At 45.9% G+C, this 15,576-nt stretch overlaps 1 protein-coding gene across 3 annotated transcripts in view; it reads right to left on the bottom strand.

Moving 5' to 3' along the window:
• Positions 1-1,003: 1,003 nt before the first annotated feature.
• The window catches only part of RBAK (RB associated KRAB zinc finger), a 30,297-nt gene continuing 15,724 nt past the window's right edge, over positions 1,004-15,576 (bottom strand). For 2 of the 3 annotated variants that reach the window (XM_033426840.2, XM_004268946.3), the window contains exon 5: positions 7,252-14,702. In XM_033426840.2, coding sequence (XP_033282731.1) covers positions 12,796-14,702 — 1,907 coding nt within the window. In that variant the 3' untranslated portion in view covers positions 7,252-12,795. Of the gene's footprint in view, positions 1,305-2,117; positions 2,382-2,542; positions 2,721-3,295; positions 3,600-7,251; positions 14,703-15,576 lie in introns of those variants that run through there. The other variant, XM_049698982.1, reaches the window with a different exon arrangement.

Below are 15,576 nucleotides of genomic sequence, written 5' to 3'. Positions count from 1 at the left end.
CGGCGCTCCCACTGCAGCCGGCTTCCCCGCGTGGGCCGCTTTGTCCACGGAGAATCCTGCGCTCTGCTGCCGGGCGCGACGGGCGAGGGTGCTCTCCGCTCAGGAGCCGAGCCGTGGAAGGGGGCGGTCGTGGTCTCACTGTTGGGCGTGCGGCTTTCCCGTGAAGGCCCTGTCTTCACTCGAGTCCTTCACCTGTGCCACCACCTTCAGCGCAGAGCCGCTTTCTCTTCCATCTCAGGCTGGGGCGAGTGTCCGTGCAGGGTTTGGGGGGTCCTGACGTCTCACTGCTCCCCACTCAGTTTATCCAGCCCTCCTGTTATCAGCCTCACTCCTCATCCCCCCCACTAGGTCCCTGGGTCCCCCAACCCCTGAGCCCTCTCCTCTGCTCTGCTGCAGGAACTTACGCTCCCGTCCTGTTCGCTCGGCTCAGGCAATGCCCATCAGCACATCCTTGCTCTTCTAACATGGTGTGGACCTCTCTCTTCTGCTTTCAACTCTCTCCCCACCCCCCACCCCGCCCCCGGCCGAAGGGAGAGGCACGTGGGATCCCTGTTCCCCGACCAGGGACCAAACCTGCGCCCCTTGCAGTGGAAGCATGGAGTCAACCACTGGACCACCAGAAAAGTTCCTGCTTTCAACTCTTTTTATGTTCCCTTTATCCTTGGGGTTTAAGCCTCTTTAAAAAATAATAAATTCCGTGTTGCAGGTTTTCAGGCCGAGTGGAGATAAGCCTGTCACAGGCTGGTTGGTAGGTTTGGGGTAAGGTTAGATGCTGCATCCTGCAGATTCTGCGTGCAAATGATTGTAGTTTTGGCACCATTCTCTAGAGGTGGTGGGATGAAGTAAAAAGAGCAAAGATACCCAAGCTGACACATACACTTACTTATGCAGGAAGTGAACAGAACAACAGATGTGGGGGCTTGTGAAAGGGCAGTTCACACTGCTCTCCTCCCATCCGAAGTTTGTAATTCACTGAGAGACACACACAGAAGTCAGACACACAGACGTGAAAATATCAGCTTTATTAAGAATAACTCTGAATTGGAGGAGTGATCTAGATCTGGGGCCATGTGGGTTGCCCAATACTTTGCACCTGCCAGCCACAGGTGACCTGGAAAGCCACAGGTGTCTTCTGTGAAGGAAAGAAGGACCTAAGGACAGGTTGCCCCAGAGAGACCGGGTGGGGTCTGCTCAGCGTACTCAGCGCCTCCTCCAAACTCACAAATACTGTGAGTCCAGGTGAGCAGGGGGCGAAGAGGGTGGAGAGACCTTCTGTACTTCCTCAGAGGCGTGAAAATCCCTTTCTGGAAACACGAGGAGAGACAAATGTTGCCAATGGCATAAGATTTTTCCAGATCCCAATTTATATCCCAGTGGTGAGACCCATTTTCAGAAATAAAACAATAGAACAGGGGCTTCCCTGGTGGCGCAGTGGCTGAGAGTCCGCCTGCCGATGCAGGGGACACGGGTTCGTGCCCCGGTCCGGGAAGATCCCACATGCCGCGGAGCAGCTGGGCCCGTGAGCCATGGCCGCTGGGCCTGCACGTCCGGAGCCTGTGCTCCGCAACGGGAGAGGCCACAACAGTGAGAGGCCCGCGTACCGCAAAAAAAAAAAAAAAACCCGAAACAATAGAACACTTGGCATGTCCTCCTCAGATAATTGGGCATCATGCATGCCAAATATGGTCAATGGAAATTATGGATAGCATATAGTACCACCTTAGTGAAAAAAGGCATAGATAGCCGAAGCCACAACTACACTGAAGAGCTGCAGGCCACTGACCTGAAAGTCATTGATTGTGTGCAACAGTGAGCTCAGGGGGAAGAGGGAGTTGTCTTTTCTGAGAAGCAGAAGGTACACATCACAGTGGTATCTTTAGATCAGCCAGAGTAGGATTATTTACACTGTGAAAATTGGCAAACACTACCAGTCGGGGTTCCGTTCACTCAGAGAGCCAGCTGTTGACACTCAACATCACACCACTGCCTCGCTGCCCCTCAGCTTTACCAGCCTCGGGTACCACCTCCCCCCACAGAAAGCAGTTTCCCCACTCCTGACCAAACCCCAAACCTGCTTCCCCTTCCTCTTTTTCTAAAAAATTAATTAATTAATTTACTTTTGGCTGCGTTGGGTCTTTGTTGCTGCGCGCGGGCTTTCTCCAGTTGCGGCGAGCGGGGGCTACTCTTCGTTGCGGTGCACGGGCTTCTCATTGCGGTGGCTTCTCTTGTTGCGGAGCACGGGCTCTAGGCACGCGGGCTTCAGTAGTTGTGGCACACGGGCTGAGTAGTTATGGCACACAGGCTCAGTAGTTGTGGTGCACAGGCTTAGTTGCTCCGCGGCATGTGGGATCTTCCCGGACCAGGGCTCGAACCCATGTCCTCTGCATTGGCAGGCGGATTCTTAACCACTGTGCCACCAGGTAAGTCCCTCCCCTTCCTCTTGAGAGCACACACACACACACACACCAAGCAGGTTCTAGAACTCATCATCCAGGAAGAAGGGATTGCAAATCAGTCATCCATCAGCAGTCAGCAGTAGTACCTGCTTCTCCCTCTGGAGGGACACCCGTGGCCTGGCCTCTGTGGGGAGTGGCTTGTGGATTCCTTCCCCCAGGCTCCACGCTGGATGAGGTCCTCAGGGCTGGTGCCTCCAACCACAAATGAAGCTTCTGAGGTGCACTTGTCAGCAAATCTGAGTCTTGCAGCAGATTAAAGCCAGACTAGAAGAAAAGAGTATCTGTCGTGGATCTGCCTCTTCCTCACCCGTGCCAAATTAATATTTCATCTGAATCTCGTTTTTCCCTGAATTAAACATGACGCCCAACTCAACTGACTCAGCCCTGAATTCTACACCATGTGACGTTCTGTCTTCAGTTGCTGGATCCTACTCTGTTGTATACTCACCAGAACAGCTCTGTGCCCGGCAACCTGGGGCTGGGGTTTCCTATGTGATTAAGCCATTGTTCTCACAATTATCTGCCTTAGACAGTGATTGATTTGGCTAATATCTCGTTTAAGATCTTTTCATCTATGTTCATGAAAGATATTGGACTGAAAATTGTTCCTTTCTCAAAATTTAGTTCTTGGGGTTTTTTGCAACAAGGCTATTCTGGCTTCCAAACACAGGTTTCCTATTCTCTGGAATGTGTATAAAATTGCCATTAATATTTTACTAAAGTGTTCAGAAGGATTTACTAATGAGGTCATCTGAGTCTTTCGATTTCTTGGTGGGAAAATTTTAAACTACAGATGAAATTTGTAAATTTTTACAAATTTAAAACTTTTTTAAACTTACAGTTTCAGTAAGTTGTGTTTTCCAGAAAGCTGTGCATTTTATCAAATGTATTGGCACAGAATTTTCATATCTTCTTCTTGACTCTGGAATGATGTCTCACTTTATTCCTTTCCTGATGGGCTGAGGCGAGGACAGAGACAGGCGCTGCGGGCAGTGGAGTAGCACAAAGTCCAGGCACAGAGGATGGACCAGCCGCTGGACCCCCTCATCTGTCTGGAGATTTGGGGCACATGCCCCAAAGATACAAAGGGTCCCAATACCAGGACCTGCGGTTACTGGCTGGGCATTCTGCCGGCAGAAGGAGCTGCCATTTGATTGCATGGTTCTGTCAGCCTGGGGTCCCAGAGACAACCTGAGTCACGCTGTGTTTTGAAGACGGGGGCAGGGCAACCATCACACCTTCTGGAGGCTTCCCTGCACCATTTGGGCCCCATTTCTTGCTGCCCAATATCTTTGTTAGGCATGCTCAGTCCAGGCCCCTGGTGCACCCACACCCCCACCAGCTGCACCCCTACCCTCGTGAGCCAGTTTATAATTACCAGTCACGCCCACCCATCTTGCCTTTTTATGCCAGCCCAGCTGTCTGCACGTCCTCCCTCTCTGGCCTCCAGCTCTGCCCCTTGCCCCTTTTCTTGATGCCCATGCACCCATCCTGCCCCACCACCTGAAGACAGATGTCACGGTGGGCCATCTCCTCTGGCTTGGATGGAGTAGGGACCTCTCCAGACAACGGTTGGGACCCTCAGAGCCGCAGCACAGCTGGACATGCCTGTGCTGCCATAGGGCCCAGACGGCCCCACAGCCTGCGCCCAACATTGGACCCCAGAACACAGAACAGAGCTGACGAGGAATCTGTCATTTCTTTAACCTCAAAACTTAATTTTAGTAAGTGTCCTCCTTCGTGATGACCCACTGTGCATCAGAACCACACTGACCCCACGTTGTCAGCTCCATCTCGGGCCCGCAGTCCCCCCCGCCCCCCGTCCCTGGCCTGAGCTTTAGCCCACTCACAAGGAATGCACCCCCGCCAGGTAAGCTCCATATGTACCCTTGCCTTCATCTGATATGAAAACTGGAAGAATGCCTTTTGCTGGCACAGATGGTTAATGGTCATGAGATCCCCAAGGGGGGGAAAACCCCATTTCCCGTCAGTGCCGCCGTGCAACTCCCTTGGTTGTCAGATTCTAATTTTAGCTTTGGCCCCTGTAAATCCCCCTGTACCCCTTTCAGCAGCACAGAGTTTAGCTGCAAATAAATGCCTCCAGATACTCGTCTGCCTGTAGGTAAGTTACCCACAACGCACTTCATAATTGTACTTTATGGGGTTGCCTGCTTTGTTTTCGGTCTTAAAGTTTCTTCTCAATTTGGGGGATATTATTCAATATTTGTGCTGCCCAACACCCATCTATGTGTGTTATCTTCAATTTTCAGCATTAGGACACTTATAAGGACTCAGCATTTTTAAACAGTCCCATATGATCATCATTTTAGGCGACTTTCAAGGTGAGCCTGGGGCTGGAGCATCAGGGAGCGTGTCCCTCCAGACAGCACCCAGGGGACGCAGCTATGTGACCTCCATTCTCCACAACAAAATGTATTTGAGAATCAAATGAGAGCCACTCTTCTCTGGTAAGCCTCATGCAACAGAGCCCAGTTCCTGCCTCAGGAAATTCCAAAAGCGATTAGGTAAAAGTAAAGAAGTTGTTTTAGACAGCTACACATTGGAGACTGGCCCGAAAAGGAACCTCCATAGCTGGCTGTAAGAAAGAAATTTATTACTAAATGGAGCTGGGGGTGGGGTCTGGTGAGGGTACACGTCTGTCCCCTGCCCACCCCCAGCCCCTGCTCCTGAGCCTGGGAAGGGACAAGAAGTCGGTCTTGGGTGGGTGTTATTTGGGGTTGGGGAGGCTCCAGGTCGCCCCGCCTGTAGCCCGGGATGCTCCTCACAGAGCCACAGGCCTGCCTCCCAGGCTCCGGGGCTGCACTGCCGTGGCAGCCACCTCACACCGCGGGAGGACAGCGGAAGTGAGTGATGTGCCTTGCGGTTGCCCGCAGCGCTGTTTCCTCCAGCTTGGGTAGCTGGGGAAGAACAAGTTGGCTCCAGGTGTTGCTGGAAGGGTGCGGCTCCCCAGCCGGCGCCCTGGTCCTCTGTGCTGTGCAGTTCCTGGACAGGCACTGAGCCCCAGGGCAGGTCCCCCCAGGGCTTGGAGCAGGTGGTGTGTGGGTCTCAGATGCCCCTCCAGACCTGTCCCCATATCCCCTCGACCCCCTCCCCCTCCATCTTCTGACCCTCAGGGCTGAACCAGTCTACCCCAACCCAATCCTGTCCCGTTCTTATCTGTCCCTGCCCCTCTGTCCCATCTCTTTTCTGTCCCATTATTTCCTTATTCCTGCCCCTCGTCTGTTCTGCTGTATCTCCCTGTCTCTGTCCCTCGGGCCCCCTCCCTATATCTCTCTCTCCTTTCCCGGTGTCCCTCTGGCTTCCTCTCTTGCTGTGTGCCTCTGCCCCTCTTCTCCGTCCTCCTCTCCCCAGCCCCCAACAAGAGGCTGCTTCGACCTTGCTGGAGGCTCTGCAGGCTGTCCTGGGCTTTGGCATCTGGGATGGGAGCGGCAGTGGCGGTGGGGACAGGGGCGCCCGGGAGCAGCAGCAGCAGGCACCACGTGGCCAGGCAGGCAGGGCAGCTGGGAGGGTGCGAGCTGTGGGTGGTCAGGGGCCCCGCCCTTTGTCCCCTCCATCCCCACCCTCGCCCCTGTACTCCCCTCTCCATCCCCTCCCCCTTCCACGTGCCCGGTGCCTCACACACAGGTCTGTCACTCTTCACCTGCCCGCAGGCCTGCCCACAGGCCTGCCGTGTCTTCCGGTCGCTGGCCTCTGGCCCCCCAAGGACTCTTAGATCCAAACAGTTCTCGCCTGAGGAGTGGCAGCTGCACCTTTTTGAGCCCAAGCCAAGCTCCACTGCTGACCGCACCCCTGGCCCGAGCCACGTCCTGTCCACTGTTACGCCCACCCCACCACTCTACAAAGGCCCTGCCCCCCAGGACAAAGCCACGCCCTATCACAGCAGGCCACGCCCCTAAACCAGGGCCACACCTCTATTTGTTGAGCAGTCCTGCCCCAGAATGGAGCCCCCAACGCCCTTGTGTTTGGAGTTTTGGGGCTCTCCAGTGTTAGGATCCCAGAGCCCTGCACAGCTCTCTCCTGTTCACACTGCCCTGACTTCTAGCTCCTCAGCCTTCCTGAATTCTCACCTCGGGGAGGCCACCCAGCTCTGCTTCGGGTGCTCTTCCCTGCACTGTGGCCTCGGGGCCACTTTGTTTCTCCTCTCTCAGGGATCACTGTCCTGCCTGATGTCCAGTGTCAGAACGCCATGGTTTCATCTGTTTTGTCCAATTTTTCAGTTATGTAGTCAGGAGAGGAAATCTGTTTCCTGTTACTCCATCATGGTTAAACATGGACGATGAGGCATCTGCTTGCTATCTTTAGGGTGACTGCCTCTTTAGAGAAGCCTTCAAAAATTTATCTTTGATATTCTTAAATTTCACTTTAATGACATGGATATCTCAGTATCTTTCCTGTTTGGAGCTCCAACTGTCCTTTTAATTTGACATCATATTGGGTTTTTCACTTATATAAAATGGTCACTCCCCTCCCTCCATGTAGCTCCTCCCCTTCATTTGTGGGTGTCTTGCTGAAATCTCTACTTCTCACCTTTTCACATCACATTTTCTTTACTCTCTCTAAAGCCTTCTGCAAAAGCTCTTTGCTACACAGTGTTTCCCACTCATTAACCACTGGCTCATCTAATATATTGAATTTTTATTGTTGATACTAAGTATTTCCTTCTTTTGAACTGTTTACCTCCACATCGCTTTACCAATACACTTTTTTCTTTGAGGATATTTATTTAGCACAGGTGGTTCTGTTTGTCTTTCTTCTGTGGCTGAAGTCCTCAGGGTTGTTGTTTTTTTTTTTTTTTGCCAGAACTCACTTTCTCCTGGGAGTTCCTACACTTTTGACTGGAGGAAAGGCCAGTCGTAGCCCCGCTTCTCAGTGTGAGTTTATGGAGGACACAGCTGCCTCAGCAGGAACACAGCCAAGCAGGGATGGACCACCTGAGCCTGTCAACCCCTCCCCGACATCGTGCTACAAAAGGACTCCGCTTCTTTAAAATCACCACTAAAATATCAAACTTCTTCTGACACAGGTCTCAACACCCTATATTTGTTTCATCTACTCCCCCCACAGGATTGGGGGTTCAGTGCTGGCTTTCCCCTCCCACTGATCAATCAGTCAGGCAGATTCCCCTGGGCTAACGTGTGGAGAGAACATTTGTGAAGGTGCGCTTGGCAGATACCATGCTATTTGCACCAGTTTCTTCACTGTCCCGACTCCACATCTTCCTCCACTGAGCACAGCCGTCCCTTCTTCCCTCGGAGGATTCCTGACACTGTTTCCACTCCATATCCTTTGCTCACAAGTCAGCATTCAATGGCAGTTCACCAATCCGGCAGGAACTACAAGGGGGTTGATTTCTTTAATGTGAAAGAAAATTTATTTATTTTTGTTATAATTACCACTGTGGCGACTGGGGAGGGTTACTTTTTTCTTTGTGGCCTTCATATAACTTAATTTGGGGAACACTGTGACGCTGTCATTGCCATGTTTCCCCTCTTTACAGGGATTAGGTGGGGGACTTCCCTGGTGGCACAGTGGTTAAGAATCCACCTGCCAACGCAGGAGGCACAGACTCGAGCCCTGGTCAGGGAAGATCCCACATGCCGCGGAGTAACTAAGCCCATACGCCACAACTATTGAGTCTGCGCTCTAGAGCCCACAAGCCCCAACTACTGAGCCCACGTGCCACAACTACTGAAGCCCGTGCGCCTAGAGCCTGTGCTCCACAACAAGAGAAGCCAGAGCAATGAGAAGCCTGTGCACCGCAACGAAGAGTAGCCCCCACTCGCTGCAACTAGAGAAAGCCTGCACGCATCAACGAAGACCCAACACAGCCAAAAATAAAAATAAATGAAATTTAAAATATATATTAAAAAAACAACTAAGTACATAGTCCACACCATCAAATGTCATAATTCCTCACTGTTGTGCCATAAACCCAGCCAGCACCCCCCATTCCCTGTGCTGAGTGCTCTTACATTTTATACTGCAAGGTCTTAACTATATCCTTCACTCACTAACATTTGTGCTGTTAACTGCCTATTTTAAATTTGCTGAAAGGATAACTTGAAAACTTAAAAAAATTTTTTATCAAATCAAACTCACCGTTATACTTAACCTCAAAGAAAGCTCACCTCTGTGACAGTGTGATGGTTAAGATGCATCCCAAATTCAGGAATGTAAAAAACAATTCGCCTGAGAAAATATGAAAGGTTTACACACATCAGTTCTTTATTGAAGAGGCAGTCCAGACCTATTTATATGTGTCAGATGCATTTATATATGCAGAACGGTAGGATGACAACATATGTAATGGCCCTGTCACCTTTTCAAATATTTACTGAAAATATACTTTATACTAAGCTTTACGGTCAGTGTAGGAAATCTTCGTAGTTGCCATTAAAACTAAGAGTATTTCCTGCACAAAAATTATGCAAAATCTACCAGTTAATTCCTGTTATGCAGCATACTCATATACATCTAGAAAAATATGGCAAGAGTGCTGAGCGACAAAAATGGTAGACACTTGTGATTTTTAACAACATTTTATGTAAGTGTAATATACATGCAGAAAAACACACAAAGCTTGAGTGCACAGAACACTCAGATATTCAGCACCTAGATTTAGAAACCAATTATTACCAGCACCAGATGAATGCTCCTTGTCAGCCTTGGCCAAGGCTAACCGCTATCCTGATTTCTAACTGCATAGCCAAGTTTTACCTGTTCTTGTACTTTACCTGTTTGCTTTTGTGTCTAGATTCCTTCATTTAACATTCTTTATGAAATTGAGCTGCTATTGCCTATGCTTACTACCCATTCTCCTTGCCTTAGAGTGTTCTGTGGTGGAAACACACCACTGACGTTCAAAGTTCTACTGCATAGGTGCCTTCAGAGTTGTTTTTGGAAGTTTTAGGTCATGAAAATTCTAGGACATGTCCCTTGGTGGACACATACATGCACAGTGGACACATTCATGCATGTCTGCTAGGTTTGGGTTTGTTAAAAGGGTACAAACACAGGTTTGCTCTAAGTGCCAGCTTTCCAAAACGGTTCTATCGATGGGCAATACCAACAGGAGTGCAGGCAAGTTCCTGTTACGTTCTTGCCAAATCTTGCTTTTTCATGCTTTTCATTTTAACCATTTCAGAGGGTGGCAGTAGTGCCACACAGGGTTTTAAATCCGCCTTTTCCAAGATTATTAATAAAATTAACATACCTTTTCATATGTTTACTGACCATGTGGATAGCCTCTTTTATGAAGTGGACGTCCAAGTCTTTTGCCCATTTTTTTTTTCCTTGTAGATTTGTAGGTGTTTTTATTTTAGATCAGGGGTCAGCAACTATGGCCTGCTGGCCAAATCCTGTCCTCCACCAGTATCTGTGAATAAAGTCTTATTGGGACATAGCCACGTTCATTCGTTTTTGTCTTATTTATGGCTTTCACACTACGACAGCAAAGTTGAGTAGTCGTGAGTGAAACTGTGTAGCCCACAAAGCCCTATATATATATAGGCTCCGGACGCGCAGGCTCAGCGGCCATGGCTCACGGGCCCAGCCTCTCTGCAGCATGTGGGATCTTCCCGGACTGGGGCATGAACCCGTGTCCCCTGCATTGGCAGGCGGACTCTCAACAACTGCACCACCAGGGAAGCCCAAAGCCCCAAATATTAATACTATCTGGCCCCTCACCAAAAACGTTTACCAAGCCCTCTTCTACACTCGATTCTGCTGCCATGTATTTGAGTTGCAAATATCTTCTCCCCTCTGTGGTCTGCCTGTTCACTTTCTCAATGGTGGCTTTTTGAGAAACAGAGGTTCCTTAATGTAATATACTCAAATTAACAAGTTTTATTTTATGATTCAGTGCTTTTTGGGTCTTAAGAAAACTGCTTGCTGTAAGGTTATAGTCTTCTTATAGCTTTATTATTTTACATTTCATACTTAAAACTGCACTCCACCTCAATTGATTTTTCTATTTTCTATTAAATTATGAAATTTAAATGATGACAGAGCATTTAGTGGAAAGAACATCCTTTCCCACGTTACGATGCATTATTACCTTCACCAAAAGTCAGGTGACTGAATTACGTTTGGGTGTTTCTGGAATCTTTATTCTGTTCCACTGGTCAATTTGTTTATCTTTGTGCCATTACCACACTATCATAATTCCTATGGCTTTGTAACAGTTCTTGATATCTGGCACTATAAGTTCTCTAGTTCTGTCTATTCTAGAAGATAGCTTTGACTATTATTGGTCTTTTGAATTTTCACATGAATCTGAGAATTTTCAGTTATAAAAACTTGCTAGGATTTTGATTAAGATTGCATTGAATATATGAATTAATTTGGGGAAAACTGACATCTTTTTAAGATTGTCTTGCAATCCATGAACAGGATATATCCCTCTTACTGTTCTGTAAATTTTTTTTCCCCGGGATACAATTCTTGAAAATACAGTGTTAGGTAATTTTCCCCCCAGGCACTTAAGGATTTCTGATATCACTGTAAGTGACATTGTTTTAAAACTTTTCATTTTCTGTGTTCGTTGCTGGTATATTAAAAACCAATTTTTGCATAATGACCTTGTAATGTGGGGATTCTGCTCAATTTACTCAATTCTAATTATCTGAATATTCCCTAGAATTTCCTATGTACAAAAGCACGTCATCTGCAAATAAAAGTTTTACTTCTTCTAATCCTTAAGCCTTTCATTCTTTTGCTTCCCTTACTTTCCTGGCTAGGTCCTTCTACACAATACTGAATAAAATTAGTCATAGCAGATAACCTTGTCTCTTTTTTTGATCTTGGGAGAAAACTTTCAATATTTCACCATTTGATATGCTGTTTGTTGTAGTATAAGATACTCTTTAGCCAATAAAGGAAGTTCCTTTCTATCCACAGTTTGCTAAGAACACAAATGGATGTTGATTTCACCACGTTTCCTGCATACTAGACTATTTTTCTTCAATGTGATATATTACAGTGATTGGTTTTTTTTTTATTATTAAAATACCCTCACATTCCTGGAGTAAGATCCATTTGATCACTGTTTTACCTTTTTTCCAGAAATGGTCTGTTTTGCTAACCTAGGATTTGGTCATGTGACCACTATAAACGAGTTACTGGTGACCATAATGAAATTAGCATGACTGGTTTAGTTTACTCAGGATTTACCCTCCGTGTCTTGTGAATAGTAGATACCTAAACTCTTCCAGCAAGTAAAGAGAGGGAGGACACTGAGGTTAATCAACAAAAAATGTCTGCTAGAAGCTTGCATTAATTTGTTCCAAAATACTGGGACTAAGGGACAATGCACAAAATAATGACACCGTATTCATATCAAATAAAAGCACAGGTAAAATTTCTGAATTACAAAATAGTGGCATACTGCACACTCAAACCTATGGGTTAAAAAACAAGAGTGGTAGGAGAGCTGGGCCTATGTTATAGAGCATGAGCAGTACAGCCATCCTTCACTGAACAGACTAGATTCCAAATCATCTATGCATAGTTTATGAAAATAGTATTTTTAAATCTTTTTTGCTCAAATGCAGTTGGAAACTTTACAAAAATCACTGGTTCCTCTCTTGATGAAGCACTCATTAAAAACCATTTGTAAATGCCTCTAAAGAACAGAAAACTATGTATTTAACTATTCTATACCTATCAAACATCTCACCAACAATATGTCCTACATTAGTACATTTTGCCATCTTAATACTCAAATAAGAATACTGCCTTCTCACAAATTATTCAAATCCCAACTTGCAGAGTTGCATAGAATTAATCACATTTTGGAAACGTGATAGAAACCGCCATATACATATTTAATGCTACGATCCTCATAATCAACCCCAGAAGATTTTAAAACTTCATTTTCTGCAATGAAGGTTTATTCAGAGCTGATAGCTTCTGATATCATTCCTTAAAACATCTGATTTTATATCAGAAATATGGCTTTTAGTATAACAATTTCCATGACAATGTATTTTCCACATTCATCACTTTGACAGGTTTTGCCTTGGTATGATTCCCTGATATGTGAATACGATTGGAATCCAAAATAAATATTAAATATTTATAGAGTTTCACTCTTGTATAAACTGTCTAGTGTCCAATGAGTTGTAGGGTCTTGCTGAAGGCTTTGCTTCTTGTTGCAGTTTTAGGGATTTTTCTCTATGAAAATTCAGATTAGAATAAATCTAACATCTAAATGCTTTTCCTCATTCAGAAACATGAACTCTCAGACAGTGATATCTGACTCCCAACTGACTTCCCATACTCATTATGTGCAGAGGGTTTTCTAAAATGAGATCTGACTTCAGAGGAGCATTCCCATGTCAAGTACGTTCATATTCCCTCTCCTGTGAATTCTCTGATGGCTATTGAAGGCTGACCTGTGGTGGAACTTTTTCCCACATTCATTACATTCATAGGGCTTCTCTCCTGAATGAGTTCTATAATGCACAGTGAGGTATGACTTCTGAGAAAAGACTTTCCCACATTCGTTACATTCATAGGGCTTCTCTCCTGAATGGCTTCTATAGTGTACGGTGAGGTTTGACATCCGAGAGAAAACTTTTCCGCACTTACTACATTCATAGGGCTTCTCTCCTGAATGAATTCTATGATGTATAGTGAGGTAAGACTTCTGAGAGAAGAACTTCCCACATTCGTAACACTCGTAGGGTTTCTCTCCTGTGTGGACTCTTTGATGTCTAAAGAGGGATGAGTTATGGGAGAAGGTTTTCCCGCATTCATTGCATCCGTAGGGCTTCTCTTCTGAATGACTTCTATAATGTATAGTATAGTATGACAGCTCAGAGAACAATTTCCCGCATATGTTACATTCATAGGACTTTTCCCCTTTGGGAAGTGACTGGTGCCCATCGAAGGCTGAATTTTCAAGTAAGGTTTTCCCACATTCACTACATTCATAGGGCTTCTCTCCTAAGTGAGTTGTGTGATGGTTGGTGAGATATGAGAACTTTCCACACTCACTACATTCGTGGGGTTTCTCATCTGTGTGTACTTTCCGATGTCTAATGAACGCTGAGTTTAGATTGAAGGTTTTGCCACATTCATTGCATTCATAGGGCTTCTCTTCTAAATGACTTCTGTAATGGATAGTGAGGTATGACACCCGAGAAAAGAATTTCCCGCATTCACTACACTGATAGGGTTTCTCTCCTGTGTGTGTTCTCTGATGTGTAATAAGGGTGGATTTTCGGTAATAGGATTTTCCACATTCATTACACTTATAAAGTTTCTCTCCCGTGTGCGTTCTCTGATGGTCACTGAGGGCTGACTTGCGGGAGAAGGATTTGCCACATTCGTTACATGGATACGGTCTCTCTCCTGAATGGTTTCTCTGGTGTAAGGTGAGATGTGTCTTTTGGCAGAAGGTTTTCCCACATTCATTACATTCATAGGGTTTCTCTCCTGAGTGAGTCCTCAGGTGTTGAGTGAGGTGTAACTTCTGACAGAAGGTTTTTCCACACTCATTGCATTTATAGGGCTTCTCCTCTAAGTGTGATCTCCGATGTACGGTGAGGGTTCCTTTTTGGCTGAAGGATTTCCCACATACGTTACATTCGTAAGGTTTCTCTCCTGTGTGAGCCCTCTGGTGTATAATGAATTTTGACTTTTTACAGAAGGATTTCCCACACTCACTGCATTCAAAGGGCTTCAATTCCATCTGTGATCTCTGGTATACATTAAAACTTGACATCTGGATGAAGTCTGATCCAGAATCATTCCAATCATAGGGCTTCTCCCCCATATAAGCTCTCTTATGAGTAATGAAAACAGCTTCATTGTCTAAGGCTTCTGTGCATTCATTATATTCAAAGGGTTTCTCCAAAATACTAATTTTCTGAATACTTTCTTCATTTTGAGAAAAGGCTTCCCCATTTTGATGAAATTCATAGAGTTTCTCTCCATGAAATGTTTTCCCACATTCACTACACTCATCAGGTTTCTCTCTTGCATAGCTTCCATCACTAATAATTAATTCTGAAGTAGATCCCAAAGTCTTTCCACATGAGACACAATTATGAGACATTAGGTTTGAAGGAACAAGGCTTATTTCCATGTTATAAGTTTTATCAAATGCAACCTCTCTCTCCTCAGTCAGGGTTCTGCTGTTGATAGAAACAGCTTGCCTTGAACATTCGTCTTTATTTTCTTGGGCTCTCTCCATCAGGTCATCAACTTTCCAGACTTCTTCTAAAAAGGAATAAAATTAAACAAACCTTGTGAATCTGAACATACCAGTTATAGAATGGGAGCAGTACTCAAGGGCGTACTGTGGGCTTGACTCTGGCTTTAGGGTCAATCTCCACAAATAAAATTATCAGTATATAATCCTCTTTCCCCCTTGATTTGTCATATAAGACAAACAGACAGACATGGGGGGTGGGGGAGGGATGGGGAAGGGATGAGAGCAGGATAGGACTCAGCAGTAGAAGAAAGAGTAAATTCACACTGAACACAAGTACCTTTGTTACTTTACAAATATGTTCAAAACTTTGGTAGGAAACGTGAAATAAACCCAAGAAATGATGAGCAGAGGACAAAGTCACTGAAGGGGTCCCAGATCGAGGCTGAAATGGGAGGACTGAGAGCAAGTGGGATTCGTGGGAAAGCAAGAACAATTACTGGATGTATAATCCTAGGAAATATTCAAGTATGGATTATGTTTGGGAGAAACAGATCACAATGTATATTAAACTATATAATATCACTTCATACCAAGATTAGCATGGTAACACGCTCACTAACCTAGACCCTTCCAAAATCTTTGCCTTTCTCTTCTGCACATAAATCCAAATAAACATTCTAAATGCTCCAATTTCCTCATGTTTAGAGACAGTCCCACAACCAGGGCTCCAACTCCCTTGCCCTGACTTACACTGACCTATAAGGAGAGACCCAGGCACATAAATATCTGTAAGAAACCTAAGTAGACCAATCTCTCCAGTAAGATCAGCTCTCTGGAGAGTCCTGTGGTCTCCTTTAACACTAAGTGACTTGTCTACAACATAGTGCACAGTGGCTACAAGCACCGGGACCCCAACTCCAGTAAGTCATAGGCTGGGGG

The sequence above is a fragment of the Orcinus orca genome, chromosome 16 (genome assembly GCF_937001465.1).
Source record: "Orcinus orca chromosome 16, mOrcOrc1.1, whole genome shotgun sequence".
Lineage (NCBI taxonomy): Eukaryota > Metazoa > Chordata > Mammalia > Artiodactyla > Delphinidae > Orcinus > Orcinus orca.
The sequence above is the reverse complement of the archived record's forward strand: the minus strand, read 5'-3'. Positions and strand labels throughout refer to the sequence as shown.